Source organism: Heptranchias perlo, chromosome 40, assembly GCF_035084215.1.
Source record: "Heptranchias perlo isolate sHepPer1 chromosome 40, sHepPer1.hap1, whole genome shotgun sequence".
In the NCBI taxonomy this organism is placed as follows: Eukaryota; Metazoa; Chordata; class Chondrichthyes; order Hexanchiformes; family Hexanchidae; genus Heptranchias; species Heptranchias perlo.
In genome coordinates this window covers 2383875-2404011 of record NC_090364.1, presented here as the reverse complement: position 1 = coordinate 2404011, position 20137 = coordinate 2383875, and the positions used below count along the sequence as shown (strand labels likewise).

Here is a 20137-nt window from a genome sequence, read left to right as displayed (position 1 = left end):
TTTTTTTTTTAAAAAAGCCTTTAATGAACAGTCAAACACTGCAGGAACAATGTCACAACTGATGGAATTGGTCCATGGTTTATGCAGTCTCTTCCTTGACAATTCGATCCTTCTTCAGTGGTCCCTGCGAGCAAAACAAGACAAGTCAGATAAAGGGCAAACCCACAAGAGCTGATCAGAACAAAGTCACGCAATCCACAAGCACCGAGTTACACAACATGTTCACAGCAATTACAAGCATGAGTGAATTCTTGTACCCTCCATCTCACGGTCACAATTTACAAACTGCAAAGTTCATTACTGAAACAAGTGGACACGTTTGTGAAGTCACTCACCATGAACGCCTTCTTCTCCTCGATGGTCTGGAAACGGCCGTGACCAAACTTGGACGACGTGTCGATGAACTTCAGGTCGATCTTCTCCAGGGCACGGCGGCTGGTCTGCACCAACAGGGACTGCAGAGTTCAAGAGAACAATTCAGTGCTCTGTACCATCAAGCGGGAACTGCCAGCTAACTCCAAACTGGGGCATACTAGCAGGCACAGCCAACATTCTCACCAACTTTAAAACTGGACTGACACAGAACACCCCCTTTCTCTACCAGAATAGTTATGCCTGCCAGCCATTTTGGGGGGGGGGGGGGGGGGGGGGGAAGACCCAGGGATTATTTCTATTGGCACCAGTAACTAGAAACCTACCGCCAGCACCCCACCCCTCCCAACCCACTGTTCTGTGGGCTCAGGAAATATGGGGTGTTCCTTTGGGGCAATGAGCACTTTTAGGTACAAGACACCTAACTTAAAACACAGGTCTAACCATGGCTTAAAGTCACAGTAGTGACCATTTAGATGAATCATCTGAACACTCCAAGGGCAGGAACACCATTCTTACTCCTTCCTTCCCCACCCACCCCAGTAAGGAGGCAGATTAAATACACTAACAAGATAAGTGGTGTAAAGTTAGTAAGTGGTCACCTTGCGCAGAGTCAGCACACGCTTCTTGGTACCAACAACACAGCCCTTCACCATCAGGAAGTCATTGGTCACTTCACCATAGTGAGGAAAGCCTCCCTGTTTTTAAAAAAAAAACATACCAGTCAGCACAAAACCCAGAGCTACAACACAAGCCAGAGTGTAGAATGCAGTGGGTAGTTTGTAAAAACTCACCAGGGGGTTGATGCTCTTATCTGTCAGGTCATACTCAGTAGCAGCGTTGTTTTTCACTAATTTGCCATCCTTGGTTTGGTAACCTCCTCCAATCCTGTAGATCTGGTGAGGAGAATTCTCAGCATTAGTACACACTCCTGGAGCAACCACAATCAGGGCAGCAGTGCTTTAGTGACACTAACCAGCAAGATACTGAAGAGATCTGTTCAGGCAAGGTGATCCTTTACTGTAATTAATCTCATGTACAGAAGTCAAATAGCTTTGGTGAAAGACAATTTAGCAAAGGTTATGGAGTGATATCTGTTCCAAAAATGGACACCTGAAACACCAGAAATTTCTTTGCCCTTCGAATGCCAACAGACCTGGGCATATCCTGTTACTGGGGTACAGTGGATGCTACTGGACCAGTAATCCAGAGCCTTTAGGTTTAAATTTCACCATGGCAGTTTTGAGAATGTGAATTCAGTCAAAAGAAACCTGGATTAAAAAAAGGTGGCATCAGTAAAAGTGACCACAAAACTGTTGGATGGTCATAAAAACCCAACTGGTTCACTAATATCCTTTAGGGAAGGAAACCTACCATCCTTACCCGATCTGGCTTATATGTGACTCCAGTCCCACACTGCCCTCTGAAGTGGCCGAGCATACCACTCAGTTCAGGGTAACTAGAGATGACTGCCTTGCCAGCAACAACCACATACTGAGAATTAAAGTCTAATTATAAAATTATAATTCTTCACTAATCACTGGAGTAAGATCTCAGAAGGAAGACAGCAGGGAATGGCTCCTCATTAGAGTCAGGTGCTGTTACCAACACATTCCACATCATCATCATAGAACACTCCAATAAAGAGTCAAAAGGGGACATGCTCACCCAAAGCCCCATATTAAACCAGATATTAGACACAAGGTTTACAAAAAGAGAGTAAGAAATATTGGTATTCAGAGTGATGTGTCCATGGACCCCCAAATCCAAGTTAAAATGCAGATATAGCACACAATTAGGAAGGCAAATGGTATGTTGGCCTTTATTGCAAGGAGTACTGTGTACAGTTTTGGTCTCCTTACCCAAGGAAGGATATACTTGCCTTGGAGGTGGAACAACGAAGGTGCACCAGATTGATTCCCGGGATGAGGGTTGTCCTACGAGGAGAGATTGAGTAAAATGGGCCTATACTCTGGAGTTTAAAAGAATGAGGTGATCTCATTGAAACATAAAATTCTTAGAGGGCTGACAGGGTAGATGTTGAAAGGCTGTTTCCCCTGGATCAGCCGTTTAGGACTGAAATGAGCAAAAGTTTCTGCTGCGACTCTTTGGCATTCTCGACCCAAGAGGGCTGTGAATGCCCAATCATTGAGTATATTCAAGACTGAAATGGCTGCTTGGACACTAAGGGAATCGAGCAACAAAATGGAGTTGGGTCAAAGATCAGCCATGATCTTATTGATGGCAGATCAGGTTCGAGGGGCTTTATGGCCTACTCTGCTCCTATTTCTTTACGTCCCTATTCTCCAGATTACAGATCACCCTTAAAGCACACATACCTTCTTGTTGATCTCAGTGCGGTGGTGGTAGCCCTTCTGACCTGCGCGAGCAACAGAGAAAGCAACCCGAGCGGGATGCCAGGCTCCGATACAGGCCACCTTGCGCAGACCCTTGTGAGTCTTCCTCGGCAGTTTCTTAGTGTGCCAACGGCTGGTGACCCCTTGGGGAGAAGAAAAGGGAAAGCTGTGAGTAACAGGCACCAGGAGGTAAGTTATAATTCTTCATTAATTATCACTGGAGTAAGATCTCAGAAGGAAGACAGCAGGGAATGGCTCCTCATCAGAGTCGGGTGCTGTTACCAACACATTCCATGGCATCATCACAGAACACTCCAGTGAAGAGGGACATGTTCGTCCAAAGTCCCACATTAAAGCAGGCACATTAGCTTTGCATATATTAGACACAAGGTTCACACAGTTTAAGACCCACAGTTACAAATAATCAAATGCAACTAAACCAGGCTCCTTAGAACAGCTGAATAAATATGCTCCGTACCCTTGAAGCCGTGGCCCTTAGTTACACCGATGACATCAATCATCTCATCCTGCCCAAACACCAAGTTCACAGCAACCTGCTGCTCCAGCTTCTCTCGTGCCCAGTCCACTTTTTCTGCAATTGTCCCTCCATTCAACTGGATCTCCATGATGTGGGACTTCTTCTGACGCAAGGGTAGCAAGCGCATCTGCAGAGGGGAATCATTCCAATGAAGCAGATTAGTTTTAAGTAGAACTCAGAGCCAAGCCTCCACTGTAAACCTCAAACCTCACTGGCCCAGGTTTCAAACCCAGACACTGAAGTACAAATCAATACTCCATCTATTGAAACTGCCTGAATTTTAAATAGAAGCCACTAATGCAATATTGAAATTCATCCCAACATGTCAAGGATTAAGTTCACCCAGCCACAAGCAAGTGTAATGAAAAGCTCAATACTCATTGGCCTTACTTCTAGGGGTTTAACAACGTCCTACAGATTCAAGAGCACTGAAAGTAATTATATGAACTGATTCTGTGCTGTACATTCTAGTACATGTATATGCTAGGTTAGCAAGCTGGACCCCATGCAATCACAAGCTAAACCTCATAACCTGCCCTCATTCACCCAGATTCAGTCCTGGTGCCTACCTGTGTGTGAGCGATGATACGGATAACCTGGCAGTACTTCTTCATGCTGGACAGGTCCTTCTCCAGCTGTTTCTTGCCATCGTCGTCCTGCCATTTCTTGCAGTACTTGGTGAAAGCCTTCTTCTTGGACTTGTACCTTTATATATAGAGAGACAAGAGACCATTGGCACAACCCTTCATCACACAAACTGTGCGAGCGGAAGGAATCAGCGCCAAACTGCAGTGGGCGGCTCATTGTTGGGACCTAAGGATATTTTCCTCCAACAAGCGGAGCCCAAGCTCATCAGTCCGCGTTGCCACGGCCGAGCGGAGCTGATCATTAAATCCAGATTAACACCATTCCGCAATTTAAAATTACGAAACAAAACAGGTTGTGGAATTGTTTGTCGTATTTACCAGTTCTTGTAGAAGCGGCGTTTGCATTCATCACTGATGTGCTCGGCGAAGATGGTCTTGAAAGTACGGAGGCCGCGGGGAGTCTCCACATAGCCAACGAGACCAACGATTACCATCGGGGGAGTTTCAATCACAGTCACCGCCTCTACCACCTCCTTCTTGTTCACCTCTGCAGGAGATTGTTAATTAATTGCTGACAATCGCTGATAATGCAATACAATTAAAAGCCATTTCCAACAATCGTAGTCTGGCTACAAGTTTAACCAGTTGGAATTGGCTTTGATTTAGCTGATAGACTAAGCAGCAACCTTCTCTCATCGGACACACACCAAACTCATCCTTTGACGAGCTTCTCCACACCACCCACAGTGAACTATTCGTTCCATGCTTACTCTATAGCAAAATACTGCAGACGTTGGAAATCTGAAATAAACACAGAAAATGCTGGTCTCAGCAGGTCAGACCACATCTGTGGAGAACGAAACAGTTAATGTCTCAGGTCGATGACCTTCCCAGTCCTCATGAATCGTCATCAACCTGAAACATTAACTTTCTCCACAGATGCTGTCTGACTTGCTGATTATTTCCAGCATTTTCTGTTTTTAGTTCCATGCCCTGTGGTTTAGAGGCAAGAGAAATTGCAGACACAAACCAGCTTACTACCATCCAGGGAAGAGAAGCATCTCTGCAGTTACCAAAGAAATTCTAGAAGTCTAGTGTTTATTGCACTACAGTCAGCAAACTCGACATTCAGCAAAAACCACCACAGGTGACTGTTTATGACCGCCCGTCGAGTCTATCATCATGTGTAGTTACTCGAGTCATTAGCACAATTCTAAAGCTGATGTTAATGGATTGAAGCACATTTATAGATTGTAAAACAGATGTGCTTCTCGCCAAATGGAGCTCATCTTTCAAGGGCTCCGCTGTCATTATTAAATGGCTGCTCACAGCTAGCTAGCTGCGAGCCTGACCAGACCGCCTGCATGATCTAATTAACTGGTAGAACAGGCTTGAGGGGCTGAATGGGCTAGACTTGTTCCTATGGATATACCTGGGAGGGGGAGGAGAAAGAACGACAACTTCAGATCAGCCAATGAACTAAATTGTTAGCATCCCTCAAGCAATCTACTAGCTGTATGCTTTGCATGGTGCAGAGTCATAGACCCCCCCCATCAGCACGAATGACGCCACTGTAGGGTATGGAGGCTCTTTTCAAACAACCTGGTAGGACAGAGGCCCTGAAATGAGGCATCTGTGCCAGGGTATGGTATTGAACATCCAAAAACTGATGAACTAGCATACCTCCCCTCACCATGATATGACTTACGCCAAGTCAGAGAGGAGAACTTCTTCAAGCCTCAAGTACTTGTGTCTCAAAAGGCAGGTAGACAGGCAATGGACAAACAAAAAGGTCACTGCCGAGATTAGTTATCCATCGCAATCCAAGCAATGCATGGGCTATTGGCAAAGTTTACAGTCATCGTCCCTTAGTCCAGTCCCTGCCAAACATACTGCCGCCAGTGACAGCACTTGCAGCTACAAGGCAGACAGCACTGGTGACTAATCTGCCCTTCAAACAGGCACCTCCAGTTATGGAGAACCAACACTGGGGAAAAGTGCAAGGTCACAGAAATCAGGCCCTGCCCACTGTGAAACACAGGCCCACAACTGCAGCGAGACACAGGGTGTTTGCCCCACAAATTGACCCGTGGTGGGACTGCCCCTTGCACGGGTCTGGGGAGCAGCGCACAGTCATTGTTCAGCAAAGTTAGGGGCCTTTAAACAGGGGTACACGCGTGCAGCATCCCTCCCTAAGAAATCAAAAATTACTCACTAGAACCGGGTCTGTCAACCTCCCGCACAATGTGGGTCATACCCGCCTTGTACCCCAGGAAGGCAGTCAGGTGGACGGGTTTGCGGGGATCATCCTTGGGGAAGCTCTTCACCTTCCCCCTGTGTCTGCGACTCCTCTTGCGGGGCAGGAAGCCCAGGGAACCGTGTCTGGGCGCCGAGAACTTACGGTGAGACTGAAAGAGAGGGGAAAGAAAACTCCATGTTTACTAAAAAGGGTGAATTCAGTTCAAACTCACATTGCCTGTTGGAAACTAAAAAGGGAAATCTGCTACTCACTAAAGAATGTTAAAAAAACCCACTGACTTTATAAAAGTGCTCACTCTGGAGTCACAAAACTAACTGCAGGCAGAAGTTGCAATGAACTTTGTTACTTCTGTCTCACTCCATTTAAATTTTGAATGATTGCATACTTAACCTAGAATGGAAAAAATTACACTTTTGGGAGCAAAAGCCACCGAAATGCAGCGTTTCCCCATCCATTCGTGCCCCTGGTGTCTCTCCCTCCCAGACCCAAGCCCACCATCCTGGCTGGTGCCTTCTGTAACTCGTTGGGACTCCATTTTGGAACCAGGCTGAACACCCATTTTCAAACTTCACCATTTGAACACTTTACCCAACTATAACTCGGGAAATACGCGCACAAACTTTTAGCTAGACTAACGCAGCCGTGGTACAACCCGATATCAAAGCGTGAGCGAGCAGGATGGCGCTGATTTTACTCGGATTGCAGTCGCCGGGGCCGGCCGGCAACCTCCATTTTGTAATTGAAAACTCAAGATTATCAGCCCGGGTTATTTCAAACCACTTTTTTAACGACTTCATCTTCAAAATATCCGACAAATATAATACCTATAGGATTGTTAAAAGCGGCCTATATTAGCAGCTGGCTACAGCGAGGCCTTATAAGCCCGGATGGCTGTGATATCAATAAGATTAACTTTCCTTACTCACCATTCTTCACTAACCTGAAAGAGGGAGCGGCCGCCCAGCGTCGGCCCTTTTATACCCGGCTGATGACGTCACTTCCTGGAAACGAACGTCGCGCTTTTCCTTTTTAAATTAATCCCCTTGTATAAATTACTCTCATCCCCAATTATTTCTCAGGCTTTTAAAACATTTTATTCTTCAGTATCTTAATATTTATTCCCTGTTTCTACCGAGTGACACTTTACCTCACTTCCGTTGTCATTCATTGACCCTCCATAGGCCAGAGCCCCAACAAAGTTTATATAACTAGAGAGATTAATATGTAATCTTTTGCTTTGTCAACTTTCTTGCTCTTTTCTTACATCCTGAAAGCAACTACTCCATGTTAGGGTACAGTTCCATAGCCTCCAACACCTCAACCCAAGTGGCCATTCCTCAGAGTAAATTTTGGCGTGCTATTCAACTATGTAGGGCATCCCAGCCAAGTTCAATCCTACCCTCGCCCAAAATCCACACTCCCAAAGAGGCAGGCACTGAGCCGGGAGAGTGCAAACCTGAATACTTGGCCTCTCTTAACCAGCTCTTGCACCTGGCCAACGGCCACCACTGACTGCAATTGGTGAATTGCCGGACAACAGTTGGGAAGGGGCATTCCTCACCCGAAATGCACACAGGCATTTTCCAGAAGGTGTCACTAGATAGCAATCGGGTGCAGGAAACCGTCACTCACTCTGGACTCCCAAGGCCAACTGTAGTGCCCCAAAATCTGGGTCAATTAAACGGGAGACTCAATTAACTTTTTCTCTCATTAGAAGAGTAAGGCAAGGTTGTTCTCCCTCACCCATCCTTTTCAATGTTTTCATTAATGATGTGTTGGGTAGCATCGTGGGGGGTGGGTTCTGGATTGTCTGTTCCAGGCACGTCTGAAAGAATAGCAGCCCTCCTTTTCACAGGTGGTGATGTGCTGGATGTTGGACATTTTTTTATTCATTCTCGGGAAGTGGGTGTCACTGGCAAAGCCAGCATTTATTGCCCATCGTTAAGTGCCCTTGAGAAGGTGGTGGTGAGCCGCCTTCTTGAACCGCTGCGGTCCGTGTGGTGAAGGTTCTCCCACAGTGCTGTTAGGAAGGGAGTTCCAGGATTTTGACCCAGCAACGATGAAGGAACGGCCGATATATTTCCAAGTCACAATGGTGTGTGACTTGGAGGGGAACGTGCAGGTGGTATTGTTCCCATGTGCCTGCTGCCCTTCTCCTTCTAGGTGGTAGAGGTCGTGGGTTTGGGAGGTGCTGTCGAAGAAGCCTTGGCGAGTTGCTGCAGTGCATCCTGTGGATGGTACACACTGCAGCCACAGTGTGCTAGTGGTGAATGGAGTGAATGTTTAAGGTGGTGGATGGGGTGCCAATCAAGCGGGCTGCTTTGTCCTGGATGGTGTCGAGCTTCTTGAGTGTTGTTGGAGCTGCACTCATCCAGGCAAGTGGAGAGTATTCCATCACACTCCTGACTTGTGCCTCGTAAATGGTGGAAAGGCTTTGGGGAGTCAGGAGGTGAGTCACTCGCTGCAGAATACCCAGCCTCTGACCTGCTCTTGTAGCCACAGTATTTATATGGCTGGTCCAGTTAAGTTTCTGTTCAATGGTGACCCCCAGGATGTTGATGGAGGGGGATTCGGCGATGGTAATGCCGTTGAATGTTAAGGGGAGGTGGTTAGACTCTCTCTTGTTGGAGATGGTCATTGCCTGGCACTTGTCTGGCGCAAAGTTACTTGCCACTTATCAGCACAAGCCTGGATGTTGTCCAGGTTTTGCTGCATGCGGGCACGGACAGCTTCATTATCTGAGGGGTTGCGAATAGAACTGAACACTGTGCAATCATCAGCAAGCATCCCCATTTCTGACCTTATGATGGAGGGAAGGTCATTGATGAAGCAGCTGAAGATGGTTGGGCCTAGGACACTGCCCTGAGGAGCTCCTGCAGCAATGTCCTGGGGCTGAGATGATTGGCCTCCAACAACCACTACCATCTTCCTTTGTGCTAGGTATGACTCCAGCCACTGGAGAGTTTTCCCCCTGATTCCCATTGACTTCAATTTTACTAGGGCTCCTTGGTGCCACACTCGGTCAAATGCTGCCTTGATGTCAAGGGCAGTTACTCTCACCTCACCTCTGGAATCCGCTCTTTTGTCCATGTTTGGACCAAGGCTGTAATGAGGCCTGGAGCCGAGTGGTCCTGGCGGAACCCAAACTGAACGTCGGTGAGCAGGTTATTGGTGAGTAAGTGCCACTTGCTAGCACTGTCGACGACACCTTCCATCACTTTGCTGATGATTGAGAGTAGACTGATGGGGCGGTAATTGGCCGGATTGGATTTGTCCTGCTTTTTGTGGACAGGGCCTACCTGGGCAATTTTCCACATTGTCAGGTAGATGCCAGTGTTGTAGCTGTACTGGAACAGCTTGGCTAGAGGCGCAGCTAGTTCTGGAGCACAAGTCTTCAGCACTACAGCCAGGATGTTGTCAGGGCCCATAGCCTTTGTTGTATCCAGTGCACTCAGCCGTTTCTTGATATCACGTTGAGGGTTAATAATCAAAGTAATCTGTATAACTACAAATGGTCATGAAAGCAACAGGCTTCCTAAGATAAACTGTAAACTAAAAGGGGACTGGGAGACGAGAGGATGGATTACATGGCTTAGCTCAAAGATCTGATAACAATCTGCTTGTAAAGAATGAGTGATTAATACATAACTAAGACTTAGTGTAATAAATATAGGTAGAGGGATCAATTAACCATGGTATAGAGTGGATGTTTAGGTAAATGAGCTGTTCCTGAAAGGTTCTGAGAATAGTTTGTCAGGAAGTCTTGTTTATGGAATGTACTTGGCCGGGACTGTTTATGTAAATAAGTGATAATTCATGAAGTCTTATCTGTGAAATGCACCTTTGAAGTCAGCAAACTGAGATATCTTAGAGTGGGATTTTCCCAGAGTTAGTTGGGAGAGGGACCCAAAGCTACTCCTGCATATGGTATAGATTGATCACCTGTACTGTATATCATCAAGTGTCTTGTACTTACACAAAGTGTGTCATGGTGAACCTTAGAAGGAAGGAGGTCAACACTGAATTCACCTGGGGATCCAGTACAATCTGTTCATGATCATGGACAACAGGTTAGCCAGTGGAATATGATAGTGGGTGTCTTCAAGAGCAGCATTATGGCTTTGCACAGCTCAATGTTAAAATTAGATAGCCAAGTGGCAAAGACTAAAATACTGGAGCCTGCTCTCTAGTTGCTTCCAAGCCTTTATTCTAAGATTCCTCTCTTTTTTTTAATTATTTATTTATTTATATACACACACCCCCTACTCTAGCTAAGCTCCCCTATAAACAGCACACGAGAGTCCCCAATTGAAACCCACCACCTGAATACAATTAACACTAATTGATATAAATCATACAATTAACACTCAAGACAGGTTGTCAAAAGGTACTGAATGGAAGGTACAAGGGGTACTGCTCCCATTATTGGTTCATATGGATGACTAGAGGGCTTGCAGGCACCACCACTATCCTGGACACAATCCTTGTGGAACACCGTCAGAAGGGGGAAAGGATGCTTTGGCCTTTTTTTCAGTGATGGCAACGCCCCAGTATAGGTAAGCTAGTGGCAGAAAGGATGTCTGCAGACAGGTCTTTTCCTCCATGGTTCAGAACCCCTGGCCTTGCACTGGAAGGGCACATGTACGAGATTCAGATCGAGCAGAGGCAGGTTTGTGATTTTAAAAAGAGGGGTGGGAGGGGAGGGATACTGTGGTCTAGGAACAGGAGGAGGCCATTCAGCCCTTCGAGCCTGTTCCGCCATTCAGTTAATTCATGGTTGATCTGTATCTTAACTCCATCTTACCCACCTTGGTTCCATAACTCTTAATAACCTCACCCAACAAAAAGTTTTGACATTTCCATTTGCCCCCGAGCCTCAGCAGCTTTTTTGGAGCAAGAGTTCCAGATTTCCAATCCCCTTTGTGTGAAGAAGTGCTTCCTGACATCACCCCTGAACGGCCTAGCTCTAATTTTAAGGTTACGCCCCCTTGTCTGGATTCCCCGCACTAGAGGAAATAGGGTAGATGGAGAGAAACTATCAAATCCTTTAATCATCTTAAACAACTTGATTAGATCACCCTTTAATCTTCTATACTCGAGGGAGTACAAGCCTAGTTTATGCAACCTGTCCTCGTAATTTAACCCTTTTAGCCCCCGGTACCATTCTGGTGAATCTGTGCTGCACCCCCTCCAAGGCCTTCCTGAGGTGCGGTGCCCAGAACCGAAAACAGTCCCAGCAAACGTGACGGATGTGAAGCTGTGGTAATTCCACACTCTTCAATTACAGCACCGTTCCTTTCCTCGAGGCGCACTGGCCTGGGGGAGTGATAGAGGCTGATAACGCAATTAATATACACACCATTGAAATGACACGACTGCCGAAGCGTCTCAGATTGATGGTCGTGTCTGCGGATGCTAACTTAACTCCGCGGTGCTCTCTGGGGCCTCTCGAAATGCTTCCAGGCTGTTCTTCCGATGATGTCATCGGGGCGCACGCTTTCAAACGGAAATATTAAATCAACCAAAGCAGATAAAGAGGCAAAGAGCCACGGTGTTGACGGGGGTTCTTTTTATGTCAGTTTCATTTATCTTTCAAATAAATTTGTTCCCGTCGCAAGATATCCTCGTTAAGTATTATTTAGGAGAAAATCAACAATGTCACTGTACCAATTGTAAACAATTTTACAACACCAAGTTATAGTCCAACGATTTTATTTGAAATCTATTAGCTTTCGGAGGCTTCCTCCTTCCTCAGGTAGTTCCTGACATTTACCTGAGGAAGGAGGAAGCCTCCGAAAGCTTGTAGATTTCAAATAAAATCGTTGGACTATAACTTGGTGTTGTAAAATTGTTTACAATTGTCAACCCCAGTCCATCACTGGCATCTCCACACTGTACCAATGATAAGGTTCAACAGGCCCCTCAAAACTAATTTAATAAAAATATCAGATTAACCTCTCCCCCTCGCCCCCCTGCCCCCTCCATGTTGTGCCTGATTCCACTCCAATTGCCCCATAATAGATTCCACAATGGAATAATCCTCTGCATGAAAAATTTCCTTCCAATCTGTCCCCATTTTATGCTTCTGCTGCTAATCACAAGTTTATGGCTCCTTGGTTACTGATTCACTAATCAGGGGAAATAATCTTTCACTCTTTTCTCATCATTTTGATTCCTGTCAAACCCCCTCTGCATGTGTCACTGAGCCCTGCAGACCAGAGGATTCCAGGTTTGTCCCCCAGCTTCAGACCTTGGATTAGAGAGTGAGGTGGGGGGGAAATTAAGTCAGGCAAGGTTCCCACTCCTGACTGCTATCCAGTGAACCCTACCGGAAAAAGTGCACGTCTGTGGTTGTCAGGTGAGGGCAGGATCTGGCTTGGGCGTGCTGCCCACCACAGTCAAATAGCCCAGCAGCCACACGCTATTTAGGTTACAGGTAGTTACTTGGGCAAGGTACAGATCTGCCAGCGCTAATGGGAACCTGTATCCAAGGGTGGGTCAGCAGCCCCTCCAGCCACTCAATTAGACCATGGCTGATCAGGAGCTCGAGATGACAACAACAACAACTTGCATTCATATAGCGCCTTTAACATAGTAAAACGTCCCAAGGCTCTTCACAGGAGCGTAATCAGACAAAATTTGACACCGAGCCACATCAGGAGATATGGCACGGACACAATGTGCCGAATGGCCTTTTTCTGTGCCGTAACTTTCTATGATTAGGACAGGTGACCAAAAGCTTGGCCAAAGAGGTAGGTTTTAAGGAGCGTCTTAAAGGAGGAGAGAGAGAGGCGGAGAGGTTTAGGGAGGGAATTCCAGAGCTTAGAGCCCAGGCAGCTGAAGGCACGGCCGCCAATGGTGGAGCGATTAAAATTGGCAAGAATTGGAGGAGCGCAGAGATCTCGGAGGGTTGTAGGGCTGGAGGAGGCTACAGAGATAGGGAGGGGCGAGGCCATGGAGGGATTTGAAAACAAGGATGACAATTTTAAAATCGAGGCGTTCCCGGACTGGGAGCCAATGTAGGTCAGCGAGCACGGGTGATGGGTGAACGGGACTTGGTGCGAGTTAGGATACGGGGCAGCAGAGTTTTGGATGAGCTCAAGTTTATGGAGTGTGGAAGGTGGGAGGCCGGCCAGGAGAACATTGGAATAGTCGAGTCTCAAGGTAACAAAGACATGGATAAGGATTTCAGCAGCAGATGAGCTGAGGCAGAGGCGGGGACGGGCGATGTTACGGAGGTGGAAGTAGGCGGTCTTGGTGATGGAGCGGATATGGGGTCAGAAGCTCATCTCAAGGTCAAATAGGAGGCCAGGGTTGTGAACGGTCTGGTTCAGCCTCAGACAGTGGCCGGGGAGAGGGATGGAATCGGTGGCCTAGGGAACGGCGTTTCCGGCGGGGACCAAAGACAATGGCTTCGGTCTTCCCAATATTTAGTTGGAGAAATTTTTGCTCATGTTGGACACACAGTGTGACAAATGAGAGACAGCGGAGGGGTCGAGGGAGGTGGCGGTGAGGTAGAGCTGGGTGTCGTCAGCGTACATGTGGAATCTGACGTGTTTTCAGATGATGTCGCCGAGGGGCAGCATGTAGATGAGAAATAGGAGGGGACAAGAATAAATCCTCAGGGGGCTCCAGAGGTAACGGTGCTGGAGCAGGAAGGGAAGCCATTGCAGGTGATTCTCTGGCTACGACTGGATGGATAAGAATGGAACCAGGTGAGCGCAGTCCCACCCAGCTGGACGACGGAGGAGAGGTGCTGGAGGAGAATGGTGTGGTCAACCGTGTCAAAGGCTGCGGACAGGTGGAGAAGGATGAGGAGGGAGAGTTCACCACGGTCACAGTCACACAGGATGTCATTTGTGACCTTGTTAAGGGCCGTTTCAGGACTGTGGCAGGGGCGGAAACCTGATTGGAATGTATTACACTTAAATCTTCAGTTTCCATTTTAGGTTAGAAGATTACATTGTCTCAACCGGATATCTCATCGTCACCCCGTGACGTGTCTGACAGGTTTCAGAGCAACCAGACACACTGTTCGGTTTTGGGAAACGCTCGGCCTTCACCTGCCTGATGAAGAGGAAAGTGCTGTTGTTTTATTAATGAGGAAACTCGATAAGATTCAATTATGGATTGAATAAAAATGCAAAGAATGATTAGTGATTAAAGGGACACCTCCAACATCAGGAAGAGTTTGGGAATTGTTCCGTATTTGGCTAAACACTCAAAGCGATTCGCATCAGAAGTATTGCACAGTGCAAGGGAGAGGTGTCTCCAGACTAGGTGTCTTCATGGGTTGTGTTGGTGTGAGCCCGACGTATAGTTTAAAGTTTAAATCCATAATTTGCAGATGCCTCAAGTTGCTGCTGCAGACAGCTCTCAGGCTTCTGATTTGAGGGTTCATCCACCGATGAGGCAACAGAGTTAAGAACAGTCCTTATTTCCAAACCTATCAAATTTCAAACAGGATGAACCAGCAAACAAGGAATTTATCCCACCAATAGGACTGAGCAGCCCGGGCTTCAAGAGCTGGTGTGCAAAGATTTGGGAGCCAGAGGTCAAGTACCCCAGGTGTAGTTAGAATGTCATATTGCATTGCAACGGAAATGACACACAACTACTCTCTGTCTTGTGAAGTCAGTGCCCTTTAAGCAGGTCCCCATTAACAGGTGTGCATTTTAATAGCCCAATACGGGTACACATTCATAAATCATTAGGGGTACACATTCTCAAATCACATGGGGTACACATTCACAAATCATTAAAAGCAAGTTAACAAGGCCATGAAAATGCAAACAAGGTACTGGGGTTCATTTCTGGAGGAATGGAATTGAAAAGCAGGGAAGTTATGTTAAACTTGTATAGAACCTTTGTTAGACCACACTTGGAGTACTGTGAACAGTTCTGGTCTCCATATTACAAAAGGGATATAGAGGCGCAGGAGAAGGTGCAAAAAAGATTTACAAGGATGATACCAGAACTGAGAGGTTATAACTATCAAGAAAGGCTGAACAGGCTGGGGCTCTTTTCTCTAGAAAAGAGAAGACTGAGGGATGACCTGAAAGAAGTCTTTAAAATTACAAAGGGGTTCGATAGGGTAGACTTAGAGAAGATGTTTCCACTTGTGGGGGGAGACCAGAATATAAGATACTCACGACTAAATCCAATAAAGAATTTAGGAGAAACTTCTTAACCCAGAAAGTGGTGAGAATGTGGAACTTGCTACCACAAGGAGTATTTTAAGCGAATAACATAGATGCATTTAAGGGGAAGTTAAATTAGTACATGAGGGAGAAAGGAATAGAAGGTTGTGCTGATGGATGAGATGAAGTGGGATGGGAGGAGGTTCGTGTGGAGCATAAACACCGGCATAGACCAGTTGAGCCGAATACAGTGCTCATTAGTAGGCCACTTGTGTGTCCTAGTTTAGAGATTACTTTATTAAGGAGCACAGTTGCTTGGAACTGTCAGTGTCCAAATCATTATAATCTGACTGTTGAGCCTGGACTTTGAGACATGAAAGATCCTTCATCACTTTGGGCAAAATGGAGATCATTAAAGTCAACATAATCGGCACTGGCCGTGCAATTTTCTGATAATTAACTGCAGGTCTTCTTGCTTTCTCCTCTACCTCTGGGGTACTCTTCCACAGTCAGTGTTAACTATCTACTACTGCCTCAACCAAAGTTCACATTCCCTATGCTCATACCTAGATGGTAAGTGTCATCAGGCTATTTGGCCATGAGATGCATCAAGCTGAGCCTGATCCTAGGAACATTAGGAACAGGAGGAGGCCATTCAGCCCCTTGGGCCTGTTCCACCATTCAATTAGAAATTTAAATCTGAGATTGATAGCTTTTTGGCAATCAAAGGTATTAAGGGATATGGGCCAAAGGCAGGTATATGGAGTTAGATCACAGATCAGCCATGATCTTATCAAATGGCGAAGTAGGCACAAGGGGCTGAATGGCCTATTCCTGTTCCTATGTTCCTAGATCATGGCTTATACGCACCTTAACTCAATTTTCTCGCCTTTGTTCCATATCCCTCGACACCCTTACCCAACAAAAATCTATCGATCTCAGTCTTGAAAGTTCCAATTGACCCCCAGCACCCACAGCCTTTTGGGGGAGAGAGTTCCAGATTTCCACTCCCCTTTTGTGTGAAGAAGAGCTTCCCGACATCACCCCTGAACGGCCGAGCGCTAATTTTAAGATTATTCCCCCTTGTTCTTGATTCATAGTTTCTCCATACCTACCCTATTGAATCCTTTTAATATTTTTAACACCTCAATCACATCACCCCTCAATCTCCTATACTCAAGGGAATAGAAACCAAGTCTCTTGGTATTTGGGGTTCATCATCTCAGGCTTGTGAGAGTGAGTAAAAGGCAGATAATCTCATTTTGGGCATTGTACAATGACAAATTGTCCCAGTTTCCCCTCTCACTGACTATCAGTTACTCTGTGTAATATATTAATCATCAATTACAAGCTCATATTTTCTCAATATTTCATCTGATTGATTAATTTAATGCAATACTCTATTCTTTTAACATAATGATTCATTATATTTTTAATATATTTGCGAGATTATTTGACATGCATAGTAACATTTTCAATATATTTACAAGATTATTAAAATGCATAGTCATATTTTCAATATATTTACAAGATTAAAATGCAGTCATATTTTCAATATCATTACAAGATTATTAAAATGCATCGTCATATTTTCAATATATTTACAAGATTATTAAAATGCATAGTAATATTTTCAATATATTTACAAGATTATTAAAATGCATAGTAATATTTTCAATATATTTACAAGATTATTAAAATGCATCGTCATATTTTCAATATATTTACAAGATTATTAAAATGCATAGTCATATTTTCAATATATTTACAAGATTAAAATGCAATCATATTTTCAATATCATTACAAGATTATTAAAATGCATAGTCATATTTTCAATATATTTACAAGATTATTAAAATGCATAGTCATATTTTCAATATATTTACAAGATTAAAATGCAATCATATTTTCAATATCATTACAAGATTATTAAAATGCATAGTCATATTTTCAATATATTTACAAGATTATTTAACAAGCATAGTAATATTTTAATAATTAAGGATTATAATTCATTATATAATACTAAAAATTGGTTAAATTACTATTAAAATATATTGCAATTAATTACTTATATTATTGCAAAAGTGTCCCAATGTTGCATTTTCTCTCTGCATTTATTGTGGTTTCGAATTCTGTTTGTAAATCGCTTCTCCCCCCGCCGCCCCCGGGCCCCTGCAGGACGGTTGGTTCTCGGCGGCCTCCGTGCCTGTGAGTGCGCGCCCCCGCGGGCCAGGGCGCGCCCCCGACGCTGGAGCAGTGAGCGAGGAAGATGGAGACTGGAGCAGCTTATGGAGCGGGCAAGGCCGGGGGGGCCTTCGACCCCGTCACCTTCATCAAACAGCCGCAGACCATCCTCAGGGCGGTCAGCTGGGTGAGTGGGGGGGAAAAGGGGGTTAAACCCAGAGTGAGGGGGGAAGAGAGAGAGGGGGTTAAACCCAGAGTGAGGGGGGAAGAGAGAGGGGGTTAAACCCAGAGTGAGGGGGGAAGAGAGAGAGGGGGTTAAACCCAGAGTGAGGGGGGAAGAGAGAGGGGGTTAAACCCAGAGTGAGGGGGGGGAAGAGAGAGGGGGTTAAACCCAGAGTGAGGGGGGGGAAGAGAGAGGGGGTTAAACCCAGAGTGAGGGGGGAAGAGAGAGAGGGGGTTAAACCCAGAGTGAGGGGGGAAGAGAGAGGGGGTTAAACCCAGAGTGAGGGGGGGGAAGAGAGAGGGGGTTAAACCCAGAGTGAGGGGGGAAGAGAGAGAGGGGGTTAAACCCAGAGTGAGGGGGGGAAGAGAGAGGGGGTTAAACCCAGAGTGAGGGGGGGAAGAGAGAGGGGGTTAAACCCAGAGTGAGGGGGGGAAGAGAGAGGGGGTTAAACCCAGAGTGAGGGGGGAAAGAGAGAGGGGGTTAAACCCAGAGTGAGGGGGGAAGAGAGAGAGGGGGTTAAACCCAGAGTGAGGGGGGAAGAGAGTGGGGGTTAAACCCAGAGTGAGGGGGGAAGAGAGAGGGGGTTAAACCCAGAGTGAGGGGGGGAAGAGAGAGGGGGTTAAACCCAGAGTGAGGGGGGAAGAGAGTGGGGGTTAAACCCAGAGTGAGGGGGGAAGAGAGTGGGGGGTTAAACCCAGAGGGAGGGGGGGGGGGAAGAGAGGGAGGGGGGGGGGGAAGAGAGGGAGGGGGGGGGGGGAAGAGAGGGAGGGGGGGGGGGGAAGAGAGGGAGGGGGGGTTAAACCCAGAGTGAGGGGGGAAGAGAGGGAGGGGGGGTTAAACCCAGAGGGAGGGGGGGGGGGAAGAGAGGGAGGGGGGGGGGAAGAGAGGGAGGGGGGGGGGGAAGAGAGGGAGGGGGGGGGGGAAGAGAGGGAGGGGGGGGGAAGAGAGGGAGGGGGGGGGGAAGAGAGGGAGGGGGGGTTAAACCCGGGAGGGGGGGGGAAGAGAGGGAGGGGGGGTTAAACCCGGGAGGGGGGGGGAAGAGAGGGAGGGGGGGTTAAACCCAGAGTGAGGGGGGGAAGAGAGTGGGGGGGTTAAACCCAGAGTGAGGGGGGGAAGAGAGGGAGGGGGGGTTAAACCCAGAGTGAGGGGGGAAGAGAGGGAGGGGGGGTTAAACCCAGAGTGAGGGGGGGAAGAGAGTGGGGGGGTTAAACCCAGAGTGAGGGGGGGAAGAGAGTGGGGGGGGTTAAACCCAGAGTGAGGGGGGGAAGAGAGGGAGGGGGGGTTAAACCCAGAGTGAGGGGGGAAGAGAGGGAGGGGGGGTTAAACCCAGAGTGAGGGGGGAAGAGAGGGAGGGGGGGTTAAACCCAGAGTGAGGGGGGAAGAGGGGGGATAAACCCAGAGGATGGTGAGAGGGAGAGGGGGTTAATCCCAGCCTGGGATGGAGCGAGGGAGCGGGGGGGAGAGATGGGATGGAGCGAGGGAGGGGGGGGATGGATGGAGCGAGGGAGGGGGGGGGATGGATGGAGCGAGGGGGGGGGGGGATGGATGGAGCGAGGGAGGGGGGGGGATGGAGCGAGAGGAGGGGGGGGATGGATGGAGCGGGGGGGGGGGGAGGATGGATGGAGCGAGGGGGGGGGGGGGGGGGGATGGATGGAGCGAGGGGGGGGGGGGGGGATGGATGGAGCGAGGAGGGGGGGGGGGGGGATGGATGGAGCGAGGGGGGGGGGGGGGGGGATGGATGGAGCGAGGCGGGGGGGGGGGGGATGGATGGAGCGAGGGGGGGGGGGGGGGGGGATGGATGGAGCGAGGGGGGGGGGGGGGATGGATGGAGCGAGGGGGGGGGGGGGGATGGATGGAGCGAGGGGGGGGGGGGGGGGATGGATGGAGCGAGGGGGGGGGGGGGGGATGGAGCGAGAGGAGGTGATGGAGAGAGAGTGTGAGAGAGAGCAATGTCACCCAGTAGTCAAACAAGACAAGGCACCAGTTTGACAGGGAGCTGTTCAAAATGTCCTGACAATTTTGTGGTTTGTGTTAATTAAGAATCGTTGCACATACCAGGAACCTTTCCCTCTGTGCAGCTAATGGATATTAGTAGCAATTCGAATCTGCTCTATTGCAATTAACACAGGTTTGCTGACCTTGTTTATGAGATATTAATATTTTTGATCCTGAATGATGTACTGTGTGTTTATGGTTTCAATCCAGACTTTTATTTTTCAAAATCTCAATGGGATTTTTGCAATATTGACAGTGTTGGGCAATATGGAGCATCCAGGAACAGGGCTGAGGTTTAAATGAGGTTAGCTTGGTTAAGTCTGAGTCCAATTTTTTTTAGTGTTGGAGTGTATTTTGGTTTCGGCACTAGTTTGTACAAATATATCAACATTTAATTTTTTTTTAAGAAAGTAAAATTAAACATATATTTACAAAATGCTTTTCCACCCAAGTACAAAGTCAAATTCTTTTTTCTTA

General features: G+C 47.2%; 2 protein-coding genes and 2 non-coding genes across 10 annotated transcripts in view; 1 reads left to right on the top strand and 3 right to left on the bottom strand.

The window, feature by feature from the left end:
* rpl3 (ribosomal protein L3) lies at positions 1-6201 on the bottom strand. The gene is made up of 9 exons (XM_067974332.1): positions 6070-6201; positions 4233-4401; positions 3837-3972; positions 3208-3394; positions 2712-2872; positions 1167-1268; positions 975-1070; positions 336-455; positions 1-124 (listed from the first exon to the last, which is right to left on the bottom strand). The coding sequence occupies exons 1-9, from the start codon at positions 6107-6109 to the stop codon at positions 80-82; spliced, it is 1056 nt and encodes a 351-aa protein (XP_067830433.1). The 5' UTR covers positions 6110-6201; the 3' UTR covers positions 1-79.
* On the bottom strand, positions 1919-2009 carry LOC137305791 (small nucleolar RNA U83B). Its single transcript, XR_010958766.1, has one exon. It is a non-coding gene; the product is annotated as a small nucleolar RNA U83B (small nucleolar RNA).
* On the bottom strand, positions 2953-3043 carry LOC137305790 (small nucleolar RNA U83B). The gene has a single exon (XR_010958765.1). It is a non-coding gene; the product is annotated as a small nucleolar RNA U83B (small nucleolar RNA).
* Positions 6202-17463: 11262 nt separating the features above from the next.
* The window catches only part of LOC137305485 (synaptogyrin-1-like), a 31730-nt gene continuing 29056 nt past the window's right edge, over positions 17464-20137 (top strand). For 4 of the 7 annotated variants that reach the window (XM_067974329.1, XM_067974326.1, XM_067974328.1 and 1 more), the window contains exon 1: positions 17467-17629. In XM_067974329.1, the coding sequence (XP_067830430.1) occupies positions 17528-17629 (102 nt within the window). In that variant the 5' untranslated portion in view covers positions 17467-17527. Of the gene's footprint in view, positions 17630-20137 lie in introns of all 7 variants that reach the window. The other 3 variants (XM_067974330.1, XM_067974331.1, XM_067974327.1) reach the window with 3 other exon arrangements.